This window comes from Saccostrea echinata, unplaced genomic scaffold (genome assembly GCF_033153115.1).
Source record: "Saccostrea echinata isolate AGI-Se365-2 ecotype Australia unplaced genomic scaffold, CSIRO_AGI_Sech_v1 ptg000009l, whole genome shotgun sequence".
NCBI lineage: Eukaryota > Metazoa > Mollusca > Bivalvia > Ostreida > Ostreidae > Saccostrea > Saccostrea echinata.
Window position 1 is genome coordinate 16,904,006 of NW_026889758.1, and position 23,429 is coordinate 16,927,434.

At 33.4% G+C, this 23,429-nt stretch overlaps 1 protein-coding gene across 1 annotated transcript in view; it reads right to left on the reverse strand.

Annotated features, from left to right (window-relative positions):
- LOC133181893 (uncharacterized) overlaps positions 1-21,138 on the reverse strand; it is a 36,061-nt gene extending 14,923 nt beyond the window's left edge. The window contains exons 1-5 of the mRNA XM_061316543.1: positions 20,938-21,138; positions 17,491-17,715; positions 4,722-4,828; positions 3,979-4,577; positions 3,469-3,577 (exon numbers count right to left, since the gene is read on the reverse strand). Coding sequence (XP_061172527.1) covers positions 3,469-3,577; positions 3,979-4,577; positions 4,722-4,828; positions 17,491-17,715; positions 20,938-21,122 — 1,225 coding nt within the window. The 5' untranslated portion in view covers positions 21,123-21,138. The remainder of the gene's footprint in view (positions 1-3,468; positions 3,578-3,978; positions 4,578-4,721; positions 4,829-17,490; positions 17,716-20,937) is intronic.
- Positions 21,139-23,429: the final 2,291 nt, after the last annotated feature.

Here is a 23,429-nt window from a genome sequence, read left to right on the forward strand (position 1 = left end):
ATCAAACAGTTCAAATCAAGTCAAATTGTGCTCATCTAATTTTTCAGTCTGTCTGAATGAAAGAGAATGAAGATTTGTTCCCAAACACAGTGTTATTATAAACAACTAATTGAAGGACTCTTTACAACTGACAGTAAATTCAACTATTCAGATAATATGTTCAAACTATTGAAAATTATATATTTTTAGATTCAAAATATTCATATCTCAAATTCACCTTCCACATGATCTAATTTACTTTGTATGCCCAATCCCTAGGGCCTGATTTACTTTGTATACCCAGACCCTCAGGCCTGATTTACTTTGTTTACCCAGCCCCTAAGGCCTGATTTACTTTGTATACCAGTCCCCAGGTCTGATTTACTTTGTATACCTGGCCCCTTGGTCCTGATTTACTTTGTATACCCAGCCCCTTGGTCCTGATTTACTTTGTATACCCAGACCTTTGGTCCTGATTTATTTTGTATACCCAGACCCTCAGGTCTGATTTAATTGTATACCCAGCCTCTAATTTCTGATTTATTTATATACCCAGCCCCACTGGCCTGATTTACTTTGTTTACCCAGCCCCTCTGGCCTGATTTACTTTGTATACCCAACCCCTCTGGTCCTGATTTACTTTGTTTACCCAGCCTCTCTGGTCCTGATTTACTTTGTTTACCCAGCCCCTCTGGTCCTGTTTCACTTTGTTTACCCAGCCCCTCAGGTCTGATTTACTTTGTATACTCAGGCCCTCAGATCTGATTTACTTTGTATACCCAGCCCCTCTGGCCTGATTTACTTTGTATACCCAGCCCCTCAGGTCTGATTTACTTTGTATACCCAGCCCCTCTGGTCCTGATTTACTTTGTTTACCCAGCCTCTCTGGTCCTGATTTACTTTGTTTACCCAGCCCCTCTGGTCCTGTTTTACTTTGTTTACCCAGCCCCTCAGGTCTGATTTACTTTGTATACTCAGGCCCTCAGATCTGATTTACTTTGTATACCCAGCCTCTCTGGCCTGATTTACTTTGTATACCCAGCCCCTCAGGTCTGATTTACTTTGTTTACCCAGCCCCTCTGGTCCTGATTTACTTTGTTTACCCAGCCCTTCTGGTCCTGATTTACTTTGTTTACCCAGCCCCTCTGGTCCTGATTTACTTTGTTTACCCAGCCCCTCAGGTCTGATTTACTTTGTATACTTAGCCCCTCAGGTCTGATTTACTTTGTATACCCAGCCCCTCAGGTCTGATTTACTTTGTATACTTAGCCCCTCAGATCTGATTTACTTTGTATACCCAGACCCTCTGGCCTGATTTACTTTGTATACTCAGCCCCTCAGGTCTGATTTACTTTGTTTACCCAGCCCCTCTGGTCCTGATTTACTTTGTTTATTCAGCCCCTCTGGTCCTGATTTACTTTGTATAACCAGCCCCTCAGGTCTGATTTACTTTGTTTACCCAGCCCCTCTGGTCCTGATTTACTTTGTTTACCCCCTCTGGTCTTGATTTACTTTGTTTACCCAGCCCCTCTGGCCTGATTTACTTTGTATACCCAACCCCTCTGGTCCTGATTTACTTTGTATACCCAGCCCCTTGGTCCTGATTTACTTTGTTTATTCAGCCCCTCTGGTCCTGATTTACTTTGTATAACCAGCCCCTCAGGTCTGATTTACTTTGTTTACCCAGCCCCTCTGGTCCTGATTTACTTTGTTTACCCCCTCTGGTCTTGATTTACTTTGTTTACCCAGCCCCTCTGGCCTGATTTACTTTGTATACCCAGCCCCTCTGGTCCTGATTTACTTTGTTTACCCAGCCTCTCTGGTCCTGATTTACTTTGTTTACCCAGCCCCTCTGGTCCTGATTTACTTTGTTTACCCAGCCCCTCAGGTCTGATTTACTTTGTATACCCAGCCCCTCTGGTCTGAATTACTTTGTTTACCCAGCCCCCTGGTCCTGATTTACTTTGTTTACCCAGCCCCTCTGGTCCTGATTTACTTTGTTTACCCAGCCCCTCTGGTCCTGATTTACTTTGTTTACCCAGCCCCTCAGGTCTGATTTACTTTGTATACTTAGCCCCTCAGGTCTGATTTACTTTGTTTACCCAGCCCCTCTGGTCCTGATTTACTTTGTTTACCCAGCCTCTCTGGTCCTGATTTACTTTGTTTACCCAGCCCCTCTGGTCCTGTTTTACTTTGTTTACCCAGCCCCTCAGGTCTGATTTACTTTGTATACTCAGCTCCTCAGATCTGATTTACTTTGTATACCCAGCCCCTCTGGCCTGATTTACTTTGTATACCCAGGCCATCAGGTCTGATTTACTTTGTTTATCCAGCCCCTCTGGTCCTGATTTACTTTGTATACCCAGCCCCTCTGGTCCTGATTTACTTTGTTTACCCAGCCTCTCTGGTCCTGATTTACTTTGTTTACCCAGCCCCTCTGGTCCTGATTTACTTTGTTTACCCAGCCCCTCAGGTCTGATTTACTTTGTATACTCAGCCCCTCAAATCTGATTTACTTTGTATACCCAGCCTCTCTGGCCTGATTTACTTTGTATACCCAGACCATCAGGTCTGATTTACTTTGTTTATACAGCCCCTCTGGTCCTGATTTACTCTGTTTACCCAGCCCCCTGGTCCTGATTTACTTTGTTTACCCAGCCCCTCTGGTCCTGATTTACTTCGTTTACCCAGCCCCTCAGGTCTGATTTAATTTAGTATACCCTGCCCCTCAGGTCTGATTTACTTTGTATACCCAGCCCTGTGGTCCTGATAACTTTGAACACCCAGTCCCTCAGGTCTGCTTCATTTGTATACCCATTCCATAAGGCTTCTTTTCTGGTGGTGAAATCATTGTAACTGGTTGTCCAATCTTGTAACAGGAGAAAATGTGAGGGACCACATGGCGGACCCAGGCTCTAGTACTCTAATCCTGTATAACAGTCTATAGACTGGTACTATATTCTTGTGTAACAGGAAAGGAGAAAATGTGAGAAACAAGACAGGGATATGAACCCAGGCCCCCTGATCTATAGACTGGTATGTACTATAATCTTGTGTAACAGGAAAGGAGAAAATGTGAGGAACATGATGGGGATATGAACCTGACCCCCTGAACTTTAGACTGGTACTTTACCAACTACAGTAAAATTCAGTTACAGCAAAGTTCTGAGTACCTGTACATTTTATTCACTCTATTCATAATTTGGTTTATAAATCTGTATAACAAATTTGTTTATGTATATATAGTGAATTCACAATATATATGTTTTTCTTTAAGTATGACTACCGAATATGTTCAGGGAAATATTTGATACAAAACTTATTATGAAGAACTTAAGTTTTCTGATGAGTAAAATTTTAAATATAAATTTTTACGAAAAACAAAGCCAGTTCAATATTTGAAGTGTGAGATCTTCAAAAAATTGTTATAAAAGATGTAAACTTTGCTTTAATAACATCTAACCGCCACACTTGTAGCATTATAATTACCTGCTGCAGCAGAGGAATCTGTGTTTCCTTTAGAGTCCACGTCTTTCGTTTTTAATTTCAGCCGAGAAGTTTCCAAGTCGTGTTCAGTTTGAGCCAGCTTCTCTGCCAACTGTATAATGATATTTGTATTTGCATGAACATCCTAAGAAATTTATATCTATATCAAAATATTCAAAACATTTACCGTACCTAAATCTTTGTATTTGATATACTGTTTTGAGAAAATTTTGCATAAGTTCAACTTCATTTTTATTACCACCTTTTAGCTTTTGTTTGAAAAATACTGTAAACCAACTTTTATTCACGTGTGAGAAATATCCCCGAGTTTCTTGACCTCATTTAACTCGCGAATATTAACCACTTATTTTGCTTTGTATTTGTAGAAAATGTTTCTTCAGTCGTGAAAATTAATCATTGCATACTTATTTCAAACTGACGAATCTCTAATAAAAGATGATGCCAATAATAGTTGGTTTACAGTATCTAGAAATACACTGTAAAAAAACTTACTCTTTTGTTCTGTGCTTTCGCTGCATCGAGTTCTGACAGAAGAAGAGAGATTTGCTTGGCTTGGTCTGTAGAACTACTGTATGCAGCAAGTCCATATCCATGTGAATATGCAGAAAAAAGGCCTGGAGAGGAAGACTGCACTTGATGGGAACTAGGAGGTAGAAATGGGGCACTTCTGAAGGGGGATGCTGCAGCATAAGGACTATATCCAGTGGAGGGCTGCTGGTCACCTGACTTGGCCTCTTTTTGAGGACTTGAATTGAGGTCAGTCATTTCTAATGGAGCATCAATATTTTCTGAAGAGGCAGTGGTTGAATCATGGGAAACAATAGTTTCTTCAGAGCTCTGAGCACTTGGGATCTGTTGAAGACTGGAGGTAAAAGACGGTCTTATTGGCTGTCCCCTGGGGGACCCCATGTTGTAGGAAAACAAGGAGGGGCTTAGGTAGCCTGCAGGGTATGGTTGGTTGAGGTACACAGGAGAGTGCATAAAGGAGGGTGTGTAGTTTCCAAAGGGGTTAAACGAGAACTGTGGGGTGTTAGTCATGGAAGATGACAATGGTCTTCTGAGGGGACTGGGTGGTGTTGTTCCCACAGGTGCTATGAAAAAATAAACACACTTGAGAGAGAAGACTTAAATATAGGATTGCCCTTTCAATCTGCATTATCTTTTCTCCTTATGTCTCACTTTCTTCTTTTTATTTATTTATTCTTTTTTTTTTTTTGGAAGTTTCAGACATTTACCTGAGGGTAAATCCTCTTTCTTGTTATGTGACTGGTTCTCCTTGTCAGGGATAATCTGGTTCTCAATTTCTGAGATATCATGCAAATTAGTGACAGCTGCAGTAGAGCTAGAAGATCTAAATGTCAATAAGTGATTAGTCTGTTTTCTTGCATAATTTTTTTTCTTTCTCAATATATTTGTTACAATTAGTAAATAAGCTTTTAACATTACACTTTAAAATAGTTCAATAGAAGTTCAAAAAAGGTCACCATATGTTACAAAATTCAATAAGGCATGAGTGTACTGAGTTCAACATGTATGTATGAATAATTAAAATCATGTTTAATATCAGGCTTTGTCTGCTACACTAACTCTATCAGATTATATATTGTTGAGATGATGTCAGTACACATTTGGAATAGAACAAGAGAAAAGAATCCAGTAATTTGGAATCCACACACAATATTGGATTGAGCTTTATCTACATGTATATGTTTTAAAATCTTCAGTCAAGATCACCGCATACCTTAATTTTGCGCAAGAATATTGAATTAATTGAGTGCAATTTGTAAGAAATTACACAAGAAAACAGACAGACGGATGGATAAACCAACAGTAAAGCTTGTATTGCTGGATATTTGAGAGGTTGAGGAGGGGTGGGGGGGGGGGGTACTGTAAAACATGGATATTCTATACAGGGTAAAATTTTGTGATTTCAATGTAAAAAAGAGTTCGTTAGTACTGGGTCAGTTTTATGAAAATAAAAAATTCACAAAACATCTTATTTGTAGTTCATTATCAACATCTTTTGGAATTCTTTGCAAGGTAATAAATTTTGCAAAACTAAAATCATCACAAAATTCACAAAAATTTTCCCTGTCCAAATACTGTATAATTTCCACTTTACAGTAATGTTTTATTTATTTGTTTGTTTGTTGCTTTTTGTTTTTACAACTCTATTAAAATATTATTTTAAATGTCTTCTATATTGTTTTTGGTGTCCATTTGTTTTTCATTGGTTGACTAAGCTGTCATAATCATTACAAACAAAACAAATTTACCTGTAGTCAAATATCACCTTTTTATTACCATTTAATACAAGACAAAACATTAAAATTATATCACAGATATGTTGTATCAAAGTAAACATTGGGGTTACACTCACTGAACACTGAGGTTTCAGGGCTTCATTCATACCCTCTCCCCGTTTGTTTGAATTTGACAATAAAATTACCATGATATAATCTTATGTATACAACAGTTCAAACTAATTAAGACAGTTCCAAACAAGATTATATCTGATAATCTCTATCTATGTTTGGATCTCCCAATGTAAATACACACAAGAATCCCAAGTCAAATAAGAGATGATTTTGCCAGTGTTCAGCATTGTTGGGATCATGTTCTATATGTGTGGTGGATAAAAAATTATATGATATATTGAACAGAATATTTTAAAAGGCCACAGTGTCTGCTTGATTAAATATCAAACCCATCAGTGTTTGTTGATAGACTTGTCACATTTTCGCAGTGAAATATGGCACAAATACACTACCACAATGAATACACATAGCATGGGGTTCTAAACAGTTAGAACCAAATGAATTCACAACATCAGAAGTTTTTGTGTAAGATAATATTTGCCATCAGTAATCAAATAGTAGGCCTCTATGATGAGTTGCTCTATGAGTTGATTCTAATAGTTAGAATATAAAGTTTGTTTGACAAACTTGCACAACAATCTCTCCAACCCTGATTTGTTGGGCCCTTACTGTGTAGCTCTTGCTTGTCTATGTTGAATGGGAAAATATTTGTACAAGATAAAATAAGCAAATTCCCCCTAAAACTCAAATATGATCAGTGCTGATCAGATGCTTGTTGACACTACACTGTATCAATGTTAATTCAAGCATTCTCCTGACTTTGTGTAAACTCAAATCGGAGATAAATTGAACTAAATATGTTTGAAAATCTCAGTGATGCTGTCAACAACATGTTTGCAGTTCCTAAGTTTATCAAGATTACATTTGTTTAAGATATTTTTTTAATGTCTGTTGATTGTTGGTCAAACATCAGATACAAATGTTGACTAGTTGTTCAAACACCAACAATGGGGATCTGCTGTTGTCACTTATCTAGAAGCAAATTAAACTTACAGAAGAAGCCCAAGACACAAACTTTACACTTCTTTACTCAGATACAAAGCACTGAAGTAAGATCAATGTATTTTACTTTAAAATGTAAAAGATGTTAGAGGATTAAATAAAACATTTCAGAGGACCTGAAGCCTTAATTTTCTGTTGGAAGCTGGAGGGGCCATCATCAATATAACAATTATGTATGAAATGTAAGAGTTCAAAATAATTATACAGTGGAGGAGTTCCTAACCATGCTTTGGTGACTATGTATAAGTAATTATAGATCTGCAATGAGCATTATTGTATTACTTATTACTTCAGTATTACTTCCATAACAAGCATGCTGCTGATGTATTGAAGCATGTAACCATCAAGATTTTGTTAAAATCCATCCTCTTCACTTCATTTTGTGAAAAAATGTGTCATGACTTTTTAGTCTGCATTAAATATAGATTCAAAACTGGATGATACCCAGAGTTAGAAAAATTAGAGAAACACTTCATCAGAAAATAAACTGCATGGTCAATGTACACCTTAGTGTACACCTGATAAATGTAATAAATCCTTCAGCTCCAATCAACACAAACCATTAGATTAAATTACAAATTTCACATAACAATTCTAATGTAATTTTCCTGAACAGGCAAAATGATGCTTGATTAATTTTGATTAAAGACCCTGATAAAATTTATGACTTTGCAGGTTCAGGGAAGATCAAATCTTGATGCTCATCATCTACTATTCAGACGGGAGGGTCATCAATCACAAATAAAGTCCCTGTGATTGGACCAGTCTTATCATTTGTTTTGCTTCTGTTTGCAATTTTTACAGCAGCTGGAATAGAAAAACAGTCCTAATAGGAAAATTCTATTTAACCCTTTGTTGGACGGGATAAAGCGATTTTGTGCGGGAGATCCCCTCATTTTTCTCCCGTCTTTTCCTTTAGTTAATTAAGGTATGGGTACAAATTCACCTCAGTAAACAGGGGAGAATTACTTGCTATTGACTTAAGCAGAATTGCACAAATTTCATCCAATATAATAGAAAGAGCCCATGTTTGCTTTTAAGCAAGTCCCTGACAGGACAAGCACTTGCCTTCACATCATTTGCAAAATTTTGCTCAGTTTCTCCTAAACGCTTAACCTAGAGGGGATTATTCAGAGGCTTAACTATCAATTTATCCGACTCCTAGTTGCCAATCAGTCTTGTCTCTGCTTACATCCGCAGAACTGACTGCTTCCTGCGAGGACATTGCATACAGTTAGGAATGAACTACGAGTGAACAAATAGCACACTTTAATGAACTATATGTATTTGTATACAATATATTCTTTACGTAGATCATATCTCAAAAATTATGTTAGGTTGATTATAATTAGCCATTAAACATTTACAAATGTAATTAGCAATAGTTTTCAGTGTTTAATTCTCCTAGAACTGGCCTTCAGCCAAATTAATTGATCACTTCAATTGATAAAAATTTTGTCACTTGTGATATGAGTATAATATCAAAAATTTTTTGAGAAGTATATTTTAGATAACAACTCATATAGCATGGCTAAAAATCGCAAAGAAAATTGGGGGTCAGTGTGCATCTTACTGAGCAACAGTACAATTAACTTGACCCTTTTGCACTTAAATTGTAACTTTCAGGTCAATCACTTTAACCTTTATCATCTTTTACCAAATGTAATCAAGGCAATAAGTATAATCTCATTTTATGTAAAATAACTTGAATAATATTCATTATTGAAAAATCCTGCAAATTAATGCACTTAAAGTATTATGTGACCTTTTTAAACTGAAAAAAAAAAATCAAATTTGGGGTATTCAAAAGCTAGATAGGCAATAAAATATTTTCTTGTATCAAGCATTTTATGACCGTAGTGCTGATCAGTTGAATGTATCGTATAATTTAAAATAATGAAAGAAAAAGTTGGGGTCAGTGATATAAATTTTGAGATATTGGTCAAAATATGTGATTTTCGGTAAAAAAAAAAAAAAAACAATGTAAATTTTATCTCAACTTCTTAAATATATCTTAATTTTTTGGCAAAGTCTGTTGAGTGAATGTGTAAAATTTCATTTAAAAGTAGTAATTGAATCCTATATTTAATGTTCCTAGCATAAAATGACGAAAAAAGTTCTCCAAGTAAAAATATATAGGGCTAAAGTTCCAAGATATTAAATCAATGTGTAGATTTGAAGAATTTTCTTCTGTATATCCTTCCACCACAAGAAATAGTCCCCCATAAATCTTATTTCTTTACAATTTTGTGAGCAGTTTTTTAAATTAAATAATGTACCAGTATATTTTGCATTGTTGAATTCAAATATGTCTTAAAAAATTAATTGAATCAAATAATTTTGAAATGAGAGATTCTGACAAAACTTTTCTCAAAAGCTGAAGAGTGATATACATATACCTTTACACCTGTTACAACTGAACTGTAGCCCTTTAATTTTTATTTTGAAATAACAGGAAAAACAAATAACTGGAAAACACTGAGTTTTAGTATATATATATATATAAATATAAATATATATATATATATATATATATATATATATATATATATATATATATAGAAAGCACAAAGAAATTCACTTTAATAAGGATACCCACTTCCGCCCCAGCCCGGGGTTGAACTCTCGACCTACGGAATCTGTCTCCTAGCAGTACAGGAACAGCGCGCTAGACCACTCGGCTATCTAGGCAAGTCAAAAAAACTTGCTTTCGATGCCGATGGCAGTTATGTTTGTTTAAGAGTTGTTGTAAAATGTGCTTTATAAATAAAAATTAATTTCATTACAACGTGTATTGGTAACGATTCTCTAATAAAACTAATGTCCAAATAACTGTATCTCACTTCCATTCTCAATGACCGTGTAGTGTAGGGCAGCGCCGCGAGAATTCCATCGGCATCGAAAGCAAGTTTTTTTGACTTGCCTAGATAGCCGAGCGGTCTAGCGCGCTGTTCCTGTACTGCTAGGAGACAGATTCCGTAGGTCAAGAGTTCAACCCCGGGCTGGGGCGGAAGTGGGTATCCTTATAAAAGTGAATTTCTTTGTGCTTTCTATATTAATATTTCTTCACTTAGGGCAGTTATGTTAGTTTAAGAGTTGTTGTAAAATGTGCTTTATATATAATATATATCTATCTCATAATCACTTAAAATTTTATACATGCTGCACCTTCTCTCTCTCTTCTACCCTTTTTACAATAAATCTGTATAAAGAATAAGTGAAATTGATATTAACATGTACTTTAAAAACTTAAGAATTTAATGTGAAAAGATATCCCTACTTAATAATAAAAAAAAAAATACAAAAACTGGAACTACATTCACATCTCACAGAGAAAACCCGGTGCATTCATGCCATGCATTCACAAAAAAACCCACTTTATCTGGTGTGAATGAAGGGGGGATATGTGTCAGGGAATTCAAACGACCAGCATTCACCACCCATTCCACTGGGCTTTTGTCCTGTATAGTTTTTTTTTCTTTTTTTCAATACTGGGCATACTTTTTTCATCATTTTCCATCTATCAATAGCTCTTTTCATCTTGCTTTCAATATCTCAAAAATTAATCAAACACGTCTCTATTGCAGTAAATCGATGGGAACTTTTCTATAGGAGATCATCTCCATTTAAACCCTGTAATAGTGTAATGATGGTAAAGCATTTAAAAGCAAGATCTTCATCCGATACTCCCCATAATAGAGTTATTATACTCAACAATCTGAAGTTGCTTCAGAGTTAAAAAGTACATTATTTTCTATTTAGCATCATTTTAGCTCTCCCCTTGTCAGTTATACTGCAAGGGCTGTACAGAATTGTAGTGAGATATCTTAATAATGACACAAAGATAACATCCCTATAACATCCAATAATAGATTACAGTTATATGTCTATGCTGAAAGCATTAACTACAATTTCTGTGGGTATCACATTTCTGTCATTTGAGTGACAAGCTGAATTTTATCTGTGCCATGTCCTACATAAATACTTTTTGAACCTGTGTTCAGCAGGGTTCTCACTAGGATTTTGCTAACTTGAGTCCCAGGACTCAAGATTTCTGAGAAGGTTGCGTCCCAGCTAAATTTGATGCGTCCCAGAATAATTATGTTGAGTCTCAACTAAATTATTGCAGTATCCCTCCATCCAAACATATATATCAATAATAAATCTTCATCATTTTATCAGTTTGTTTACGCAATATTAACATATTCAAGTATATAAACTGGTAATGCATTCAAGCCATATTCTAAAATACACGCGTAATCAATTGCCATAAAAATTAACTTGGTGTTTATAAAGCTAAAATTAACTGTTGCATAATCAACTAGTACCCGAAAGTTGACTGTATACAATCACAGGTGTCATGTGCAATGAAGCGTAACTAATCCTGTCGGTCGTCTGCACTGGGTGAAATTCACGAGATAATCAAGCCGCATTGTGTATACAAGCAGTAATTATGGTTTCTACATGTAGATAACACTCAAGATTCAAAGGTGTGTTTTTTTAAAAAAAAAAAAAAAGCTGCAGTGTGTTTACAGCTGTCGGAGTTTGGCATGCGACATTATTATGACTATGGACTAATAAACATGAAGTATCTTAATTATTATCAATCCCTGTTTAAAAAAAAAGAGAAATAAGTGCAAGAAAAGTTATTTCTTGGATGAACTTTATGATAGTTACAGGAAGGTTTCGATTAAATATTTCTTTGACAAATCCCAACAAGTAAATTCCCCGTTTTTGAAATTACCCGAATTTTCTCGCTAATGAGGACGCGTCCGATCATGAGTCCGCGGACGCATCGTTTTTAAGAACCTTGCGTCCCAAGTAATTTTGCTGCGTCTAGGACGCAGATTCTTGCGTTAATGAGAACCCTGGTTCAGTTTTTTTTAAATATTTGTCAATTTGTGTAACTTGAACCGTTAGATGTTCTTTTCAATTGAATGTGTATGAAACATGTTAAATTAGTTATAACATTTTTTTCCTGCACAAAGAGAGATAACTCTGTTTCTAAGCTAGACAATTTAAAAAAAAAAAAATGTTTTAAACAGTAATAAAGGCAAAGACAATTTACCTCAGTTTGATTTGGGCTTGAGAAAAAGTTTACGTTTTATTTTTAGCACATTTAATAGTAATGCATTATCATGCTTTTAAACTTGGGGGTGGGAAGGGGATAATTAAAATCAAGTTTCAGATTAAAATACTAGTAAACTAATTGTTCAGAGAACAATTAGAGGTCTTTCCACCTTTTTAAGTGTTTCCGTGTCATTTGGACTGAAAAAAAATGAAGAAAAATGTAATAAATGCAAAAAAAAAAAAAAAAAAAAAAAAAAACCTCCTCCAGCTGGGATCGATCTCAAAACCCTTGGTTTGAAAGGCAGGTGCGCTAACCATTAGGCCACGCACTCCAATAACAATTGTATGTTAAAATGTTTAGGACTATAGAATAATTGCAAGCGTATTTTTAGAATCGGTAGGGGAAGAAAGAAGTTCCGTAAAAGGAAATAGTTCCTGAATTTGCAAGCAGTATATTAAATAATAAGGGACGGGCTGCGTAAGAAAACATTAACACTGTTCCCTAATGAAAATGTATTAATGGACTGTAGCCCGATTCATCGATATTGTGAGCATGCTGAATTTTTTGTAAATAGCTTTGTTGTAAGCTTAAAAGATCGGGTTCGGATTTTAACATTTCTGACAGAATATCCTGAAATAACTATGAAACATTTAAATAAGCATTTCTTTGGGTTAAATTAAATATGTGTATCACAAATTAAACTCCCAACATGCATTTTTAGAAGGGAAAGACGACAATGAAAGCGAGAATTGTTTTTAATCTACCGAAAATCGCTATTTCTGGAAACTGATTAATTCTAAATAAAAATCAAATAAATTCCAAATGTAAAAGAAAGAGAGAATGCTAGGTATTAAAATGGCGTATCATATCAGGAGAATCGAATGCTGCTAACGACATCTGAAGAAATAGCCGATAAAAGGTTTAGATCATTTCTTCGTTCACCTGCACTTTAATTACAAACACAACAGAACTTGTAGTTTTTGCCGTGAAACTTCAAGACTTCTATAAACTTATAGGACTCACCGTAAAACTCTCCAGAAACATTCTCTGAGGTCTATACTACAATTGTACCAAATATGGTGTCGATCCGAGGTCTGGTTTGAATTTGACAGAAATATTCTACGTTGTTGTTGATGTGATTTTTTTTTTAAGAAGGGGGGGGGGAGGTTAATTATTTATTTTATGCCTCTTTTAAACTAAGAATTGTAACTACTTCCACATCCTTAAGCCTGATTGTGACCTTCGGTCAAGGTCAAAGGTCAAAGGTCAAGGTCATTACAAAAAAAAAAAAGAAAAAAGAAAAAAAAAAGAAAAGAAAAAAGAGAAATCTTTACTTTTCTATGTTTTTACCTGATACTGGAGCTGAATGCATGTCTTACTTTTCCATTTGACCCAAGGTCAAGGTGAAAGGTCAAGGTCAAAGTTCAAGGTCATTTGGTAAATTGCCATATTTTACACATATATAAGGAATTTCTAATGTTATTAAATGACCTTGACCTTTGACCTTGACCTATATTTCAAGGTCAAAGGTCGAACATGCTCATGCAGTTGATCCCATGTCTCTAGGATACACCGTTTTAAAAAAAAGTTCATTAAATGTAAGCAGCGTAAATTTTCAGGGGCAGTAACTCATACAAGGGACCAAAGAATGCTTTCGCAATGATAGAATGAAGAGAGTACTAAATGAGTCGAAGACACTGATGAAGGTTTGGAATCTCTACGGTTTACGGTTTCGGAGGAGTAGCGATAACAAGGTTTTGTTGCACAAGGGGTGACAACTTTTGAATGGGTCAAGCTCGGGGGACAAGAATGAAATCTTTGAAATAGTTTTAGAAGGACATATTATAGATGCAAAGATATTCAGTATATGTTGAAAGACAAAAGAGATATTAAAAAAGCTAATTTTCTCATATTTTGAATGACCTTGACCTTTGACCTCTATATAAATTTCAAGGTCAAAGGTCACACATGCCAATGCTATTGATCCCATATCTCTACGATTAATCGTTTAGAAAAAAATTAATTATTCGTAACCATCAAAAACTTTCAGGGGCAATAACTAATTAAAGGGGTTTATGCAACCTTTCGCACTGAATAGATTGAAGAGTCTACTAAATTAGTCAAAGACATTAGTGAAGGTTTCGTATCTCTACAGTTTAGGGTTTCGAAGGAGTAGCGATAACAAGCTTTTATTGCGAAAGGGGTTGTAACTCCTTGAGGGGTCAAAGTTCATATACGCAGGGTCAACTGTAAAAATCTTTTACGAAGTGCATTCTTATGGACCATAAATCTTTTCGATAACTTTTAAAACAAAAAACCATTCGGCGGAAAAATAATAAAAATAATAATAATAATAATAATAATAAACAGAACAATTTCAATAGGTCTTTCCACAGAAAGGTGGAAAGACCTAATAAGTGATACTTTAAAGTTTTAACTTGTATTCTTCGTAGTTGTATAAAAAAATTTAAACAATTAAAAAAGCAGCCACTTTAAAATTATCATCAAATTGAATACTTGATGAAAAATGTGTATTTTATAGTTTTACAGAATTGTTCACTAAATGTATTCGCCCAAAGTCAGTTAAGTTGTGCTACTGACCATGAAAAAAAAAAACATCCACTATATTTTTTACCAAATACTATAGAGAACATTTTCTTTAATTTTCTGTGTGTCAAAAGATGAAAGATATCATTAAATATTAATTACAAACAGAGAAATTTATCCCCCTATACAATATACTGTAGATCATTAAATTTTTGCGACACCTTATTTTCGCGAGATAGTATTTGGTATTTATAATCGAGACAAAATTTTTACAAATTCTGAGTATTGTTGTATATAATCTATACTAATGAAAATATACAAGAGAATGAAATTTTCGCGAGTAGACTGTCTCATGTAATTACGCGAAAATAAAGTTATCGCAAATAAAAAAGTGATTTACAGTATTACGGATGAAATGTAATTTAAATCAACCAAATTCATAAATCCATTGATTATTTGGCCCTTGATAAAAATTCACAGCATTCTGAAATTGTTATGATAAATCTAATTAATGGCATCATTGATAGTTTCAAATGAATGATTTGCACTCCATATAGCTGCTGTATTAACGATAGACAGATACGAAAGCATATGGCTCACAAAAAAATGGAAATTTTGAATTCTATGCACTAAACTGGAATTTTCAAATTTCTTTGCATTTGTAGAAGACAGAAAATACACATTTTTCTTACAAAACAAAATATTTTCGATAAAGAATCACCAGTATATAATTTAAACAAGGAGAGCATCAAAGGTTAAAGGGTTTCATGGCATTAGAATTCTGTAATGTAATTCATTGTACTTTTTTGTGGCAATGAGATAGTATACAATTTTTCATTTATTAAGCATTAATCTGGTAACTGCTTTTTGATACATTATTTTTTATATTTTACTTTTGTGATATGAATCTATGAAATATATTTTAAACTAAGATTACAGTTGTCCATCAATGATTATCATACAATTTCTATTCACACTGTCAGTTTGTGACACATTTAGTTTTCTGAGAGTTTCTCAATATTTTTACATTTTAAAATACCTCATAATGAAATATTTCAAAGTGAATTTTTTTTGCAGATTATATATATACCTTACTCTTTGAAATAAAACACTCTTTTTCTTTAACAAGCACTTTAAAAATATTGTTTGTTGTTTATGACAAGAATATTTAAGATTGGCACTTCACTTAAATTAATATGAATGTTTCAGGATGGACAAAGAGGAATAACTCTATTCTGAATGATTCCTGGGATGCACAAACTCGATCAAAAGTTGTCAGGAAGGATTATGGGTAAAACTGACAAGTTCTGACACCAGCTAAAGCAGGTGATGATTAAGGGCTTTACAGTCTTCTTATAGTCTAAACCACTGTCTGAAGGAAAATCAATGAGGAATGTTTCAGAACTGGCGACTAGACAGGATTTTATTAGTCCACATCTACTCCACTTGACTTAAACTGTCACAAAAATACCTCTCAAGGAATTTAAATGAAAAATACCAAATGACAAAAAAAAGAAAAAAGAAAATTGCAAGACAGGACACGTATTTTTCATACACACCTCTATATTTAATTCGTTGATTTGAGAAATCCACCTTCTAGATATGCTGAATTTGTACTACCATTTTTTTTTGCACTTTTATGCCAGAAAATGATAAACTGTTAGCAAGAAAAACTGTTGTTGATGACAGAGGAACATGATAATGGGAAATAAACAAAAGTTCTGTGCATAATGCTACATGGAAGGAATAGTTTTAACACATCATCACAATTTTTTCTAACAGAGGTATTTCACAATTAAAAAAGTACTAATATCTAAAATTGTGTACGATGCTTGTGCCAAAAAGTCACTGACAGGTAAAACAATTTGGTTCCTCTTTCCTCACTAACTTTCTTTTCTTTTCATAAAAAGAGCCACTAAAAGGCAACATCTAATGTTCACAAATTTCAAGTTTCATATGAAAATCACCTTTTAAAAATAAGAAAATAATGTAAAAATAAAGAAAACGTAATAGTATAATTTGGTACATGAAAGCAAACACAATTTATGTGTCTAATAATGTCAAGATCATTCTCTTTCTAAATACTGGCCTTTGTGTGCAACAAACTTCTCATGGCATCTCGTTGAATTTTCAAATGCTGTACGTGAACATAAATTGGCGTATTCAAAATTTAGCGCAATCACTGGGTATGGAGTTGTTGACGAAATCATGATTTAGCACTATACATGTCCGTGCCGTATATTGTATTTATAAATGATTTCTTAGCAGTATTCATGAATTAGCGCATCGTTGTCTGCACCAAAGCCGCTAAAATATGAAGCCCCCTTTTTTAAGTACACATACAGTATACACAGTAAAATCACTCTTAACTCAGACAAGCAATAAAATTAACCACTGTATTTCTAATTTCTTGATCAGATTCAAATTTAAGTTCTTGCAAGGTCTCCTTAAGAGGCAAAAAATAAACACAGTTTTACATAGACTGTGACCTCACTTCTGAATTTTATAATCAATACTCTACAATTAGTATGTTATTTCATTACATCCCTGTGCACCAGGGATGCACTGACAACTTCATTTGCAACAGGCTCTTTTCTGTGAAAATTTAATGTATTATGCTGGTTTGATTTCTGAATTATTTGTTATAAATTTAAATTTGATGTTTTACATACAGTGTATTAACAAATGCAAATGCAATAGTAACAAATGTTACCAGGTAATTATCCTGGATTTTGAATGTGCTCTGACAGAGCATTTTGGCTTTCTTATAAATTGTCAAAGTATTTAACTATGAAAGATTTTCATTTAAGAATTCACTGTTTTAAGCGACATTTGATAAATGATAGTCATACAAAATTTGGTTAGTATTGGTCAAGTGTTTACAAAGTTAAAAACATTGCCTATGACTTTTCGGGACAACCCTCGTATATATTTAATGATTTCAAAAATGCATTACATTCCTTCATTTCTTTTCTGAACTACTTGATAAACATACACTGTACTTACCCCTGAACTGGGGTGTCGGAACTCTTCTTCATTGTTTCTATGACGACTCCTTCCTCTACAGTATCATTGCTGAGTGACTCCAGGGGGTCTGCTTTGTTGGCCCGGGGGAGGCGCTCCCTCAGTTCCTTGTTGACCTCTGGGTTGTTATACAGGTCGGTTAAATGTGCCTGGAGCCTTCCCTCTGCCTCTAGTCGTAGTTCTCTCTCTTGTTCTATTACCTTGTCTCTGTATAACAAATAAATCTAATGTTTTATATAAAACCATGGCCTTTTCTTAACATTGAATAAATATCATATATATGTCATAGTAAGAAGAAAATATACATTACATTTATTTTTATAAAAACATGGCCTTTTTTTTTAATATTGAATAAATATTGGTTCCAGTAAAGGTATTCCTTTGACATATGTTTCAAATTAACATAATTCAAATAACCATTCTTAGATTTACATAATTCAAATAATCATTCTTAAATTTACATAATTCAAATAACATTCTTAGATTTACATTATTCAAATAACCAATCTTAGATTTTTTTTACGTATAGACCTACATCTTGGTGTAGTCTACTTGTGTACCGTTTAAGTTCTTATAAACCTGAACCAAACTCTAGAAGGAGTAGCTTTTTGAGGAATTGGTTACAGATAGCTAGAAAGACAACCATATGATTACATAAGCTTTCTTTTAGTCTTTGATAAGTATAGAGCTGAAAACAATCATGTTCACTTTCTGTTTAGAAAAAATAGTAAATTAAAAACCAAACCTTCCCAAAAATTAAAATGTGGTAGCTCCAAATGCTTCAAAAGCTAGTTAAATCACAGAATGTAATTGCTAGTAACCTATCACTTTAGCAGAACTTGTTTTCTTTTCATAAGTTAAGGACTAAAGATTTAATCTAGCTTTTGATTATTTCTTATTGTGAAGTTAATTTAAGAAAGAACATGGGCCAATAAAAGGGATTTAATTTTCATTATGTTACAATACACACTATCAATAGGATATACAGAATAAAAGATAAACTCTAATGAAATAACAACAATAATATAAAAAGTTGTAGTTCCTATGGGATTATCTAAGATTATGTTTTAATGCAATCTGTTTGGTTTAGAACAGCAACAACACTGTCATAATCCATGAATTCATTAATCCACTGAATATAAAAACTTTATAGGTCATTTCTATTACCTTCTATCTGTACTGAAAAATGCCCAGCTTAAAAAATGAAAAAGAGATTAACCGACTCAATTTAATTTTGTATGTCCTTCTTGCCATTGTTTAATGACCTAAGTGAGTTACATACGTTTACTATGTAATGCATAACTGAACAAATAGTACACTACATTAATTACAGAACATTATAACAAAATGAAATAAAAAAGAGACTTTAAGGACAGTTCAAGCTATAAACACTACAGAGACAACACCAATATGCTAATGTAACACACACAACCACAAAAATTGTGTTCATATCATTTTTCCAAGTATGCTTTACCTAATGTCTTTTAATGGTTATAAGCAAATAATATTCTTGTTAAGAAAATCCAAATATACTGGGAATACACGCATCAGTATAAAAACATGATGGAAATTCACATTAACAAATTTGCCTCCATAAAATCTAAAAAATAAAAAAAAATCAATTTCACACACATATGTTGCCTGAAAAAGGGCATGGTATTGACATCAGGACTATTGATTCAGAATGCAAAGCAGAAACATAAAAAAAACCTTTGATACGTAGAGATACAACATATATTGACAAATTTATTAAAAAAAAAAAAGTAGTCTAAATAAATAAATTTCAAAGCCTAAACATTAAGAGATACATAAACAAGAAACTGTGAATATTTTCTAATAGTTGAGTTATAAATAAAAATTGTGAGTGACCTGTTCTCATTAATGAATCAGTATAATCCAGAAGATTAAACATTCTCTGCAGTTCGTACTATTCTGGTTTGCACCACATGCATATCAATGGTAGGATTACAATGACCCAATTAATCTATGAATAATGCTTCTAGAATATGTCTAGTAAAGATTATATTCTATATACACATTTAAAAGAGAAATCCCATGAAATAATAATTAGGTTACCTTTCATAGAATATGAAATGAATACCTTTGCTAGAATTTCAAATGACAAACTCGAGTCGTGCATCCAGAGAATAATTAGGAAAATCAATATTAAAGGCAACGTGACCAGATTCAGGGATATTTTCCTGATCAAAAGTCAACTACATCATGAATATATTTGCAATCTGTTTCTTTATTAACAGGGTATCCTTTGCTTTTATTCCCTGTGTGCCTTGTACAAGTAGCTAACCTAATCTTGTATGAAATTCATTAAGAATTTAACTAGGGGAGCTATTACAATGGTAAATAGTGTGTGATGAAATTGCAGGCCTGATAACTACAATATTATAGTAATATTTTAATTATTTGAATATGCATGCGTTCAAGATACATGTAAATCTTGGGGGATGGGGGCTAATTTACTTTTCTTTGTTTTCAATAGGCATAAGAGCAAATCAAACCTCTTAACAAAAATGATCAGCTTGAATTGCTTCTCCAATATTGGGAGTGACTTGGACAATGAGCTACTTGCCCATAATTTTGAAATATTTGGACAATAATAAAAAAATGCTTTGAAAAATTAAATTATGACCCCTCTGGCCTCAAAGATTCAAAATGATCTGAAAATGACCATAGTTGCAACTCACCCCTGTCTATCACTGCCTTCCGTTAACTGTCACAAAAATAATTCAGGATGGAATGCATTAAAAAGGGTGAGGTCACTTTTTTTGGATTAAATAATATGTAAATGATTGGTCATATTCAAATTGTTAAAGTCAAACTTACACAATAAAAATACTTGGGCACACAACTTAATCAATGTTACTTTGCATATAATGTTGTCAGTAAAGATTATATTCTTATAATCCTTCCTCCAAGTTCTCAAAACAATTTTTCTACAAAACTAATCAATTGTTCCATACAGCAAAAAAAAAAAAAAAAAAAAAAAAAAAACCTTTTTCAATTTCTTGTAATTTCATTATGAACATATTATTTTCTGGACACCTTTCTCCAAAATTTCAATATGTGCTATCATAATTTTTAGATGCATTGTGAAAAGACAGGCAGACAAAAGTAAAGCTAAATTGTAGTTGCACAGACACCAACAATTAGAAATAAGAAAGTGCCAGAATTTTTTTTAAAAACATTCCTGTTATGTAAATAATGTTAAACAGCTCTTCAATCAAGAAAAATGTTTTAAGAATTTATATTATCACTATGATGCAAATTAAATATAACCTCCTTTATCGTTTTCCAATACCCATAATGTATTATATTATGAGATCAATCCATAAAAGATTTTTTCTTTGACAGTTTAACAACAGTTAGTCTATTCATTACAGAATATATGCACATCAAAGATGTACCACACACCTGTCATCAATTTCATCTTGTAAATCCACTAATTTCAACCTAGTATTTTCCTTAGCTCTGCGAAACTCGCTGATCAATTTCTTGTCATAATCATTCATTAATTTTTTAGCCTTTTCAGGCGTTCTGTCTAGTTTTCTGTGATATCTAATTTCTGGAATCCTATCAAAATCTCCCTCATCCTCCATCTTGAATCCTGTGTAAACTGACACTGCATCATGGGAAATTCTAATATTCAAACTGACACTATGAAATCGATTATTCCGGAAAGGGGAGATCACAGGTGTTCGCATTTTACCGAAATTTTTAGTAAACTAAAAAAAAGTGTTATTATTATAGGTATTACGTTTTTTTTATTATTATTTATTTACTAAAAATTTCGGTAAAATTGATAGGTATGCGAACTCCTCTGATTAGATTTTTTAAAAATTAATGGACCCCAAGTAATTCGGAGGTCATAATTTGAAGGACTGATTTATTCAAGAATGGTTAGCAGGGTTAGTCCTTTTAGCTTATTTTGAATAAACTTTAACTGTTCAATGATGGCATTCTATCCATCTATGCGCAACGTAAAATAATGCATAATGCATTAAAAAATTACACACATGTACACTGACAGGTAAGATATTGATACATGTGCATTTTTTTTTATATACAAGAATAGATATCATGGGTCATTAAAATATCACTTACATTTCATCACCTTACATACGGCAATCTTATTATGAAGTTATTCCATCAAGACGACATAAAAGTCCAAACGTGACTAATTTGTCGATTAATTACACCTCGGATAGCCCTTCCCTCGGCATGTATCTACACAACTTTCTTGTGCATTTAACTGCAAAGTTTATTGTTCTTATTGCACAATGTACAACAAAGAAGAAGTTTACTATCGAAAACGTGCTTTGTTATTTTTTAAAAGGTCCATTGAGCGCCCTAACGGAAAACCAAATCTCCTAAGTGTTGTCAATTGAAAAATTAGATTTTTAAAAATGTGTATATATCTTTGGTTCTTTAATATGAACAAACGTTCTTTTTTGCTATACACAATGACAGAATCTTTTAAGGGACAATGGTGCTCTTAAATCTTATGTAAATACCTACATTTGATGTAAATTAATCATTTTCTCTCTATTAGTATACTTTACAGAAAAAAAACTTATCAGAGAGCACTGGAACTTAAAAATGCCTGAATAACATACCGGTATTTAAGGATACACCAAATGCTTTTTTCAAGATTTTCAACAATTTTGAGATTTTTGGCTAAGAAAAAGAAGTAAATCACTGCTTTATAATGCATGTTAAATTCTAGGTAGTTATGAAATGGTTTTCTAATTATTGAACAATAATGAAACATAAACACTACCACATGTGAATGTTCCGTTATTGAAGCTTCTGATTTGATCTGTGACTGCCTGTTCATGAAAGACACAATAAATCACTGTGACCACTTGGGGAATTCTTCACTAGCCACACAGAGGTTATCAGTAATTAAACTACAGGGACTCTAGATTTAGAGAAGGAGATCTAACAGATCACTGATGACCATAAAATAGGAGGTGGAGCTTAGCTCTTGCCATTTTGCCGGGAAATCTTTCTGATTCAGAATTGAACCTATTTTACTTAATTAAAAGCATCTAAATACAGAAAAGAACCTCCCATTCTTGTGAATATGCATGGGAAATATGGTTAAGTGACAGGTTTCCAAAGCTGAATCTCCAAGGTGTCATATATTCCCAGCTTTGGCAGATTTTGTTGTGTAATGGGTTTTGTCCTCTACTGTAAAGTAAGATCAGACAGTTTGTGGTATTATTTCAAAGGATTCAGCACCCTTATTTATTGACCAATTTCTCTGAAAATTGGATAGGTTGCTTCTCAAATGTGTGTTTACAAAACCGTATCTCAGATTTTTGATATCTAGCTTAGTTTTGGAATTATTGAGGGAAATGTTAAATTAGGCTAATAAATTGGTAACTTTGAAGGGCAAATGGCTGTAACTTTTGAATTAGAGGATTTATCAGAAATCTGAGATACAGTTTTTAAGTTCAATCTTTAATCTATCTTGAGGCAAAATTACCACTTTGAGGGGTTAAATACAAAAAAGTTGATTTATAAAATATCTATGCACTAAAATTTACATTAATATTTAAATAATTTTTAAATAAGTTATATATACTTTTATTATGTTATCTTTGATAATGAAAGAATTACATGCAAATTAAATTTGGGCATTTGGAAACCTTTGGTGTATCCTTAGGTTGACCTACAATATGCCATATATAAATTCAGCACACTGTGACAATATTTAAATTCTTCTCTCTAAAAATGGTGGATTTTGGTTACTTTCATTAAGATTAACTGATCCAAAGGCTAATCGCATTGATAACTTGTATGTCCCATCAACTTGGCACAAATAACTGAAAGACAGCAATAAGTTAAAACCTTATCGTGCAAGTGAACTAAAGATATATATAAAATCCGTATGTACTTGG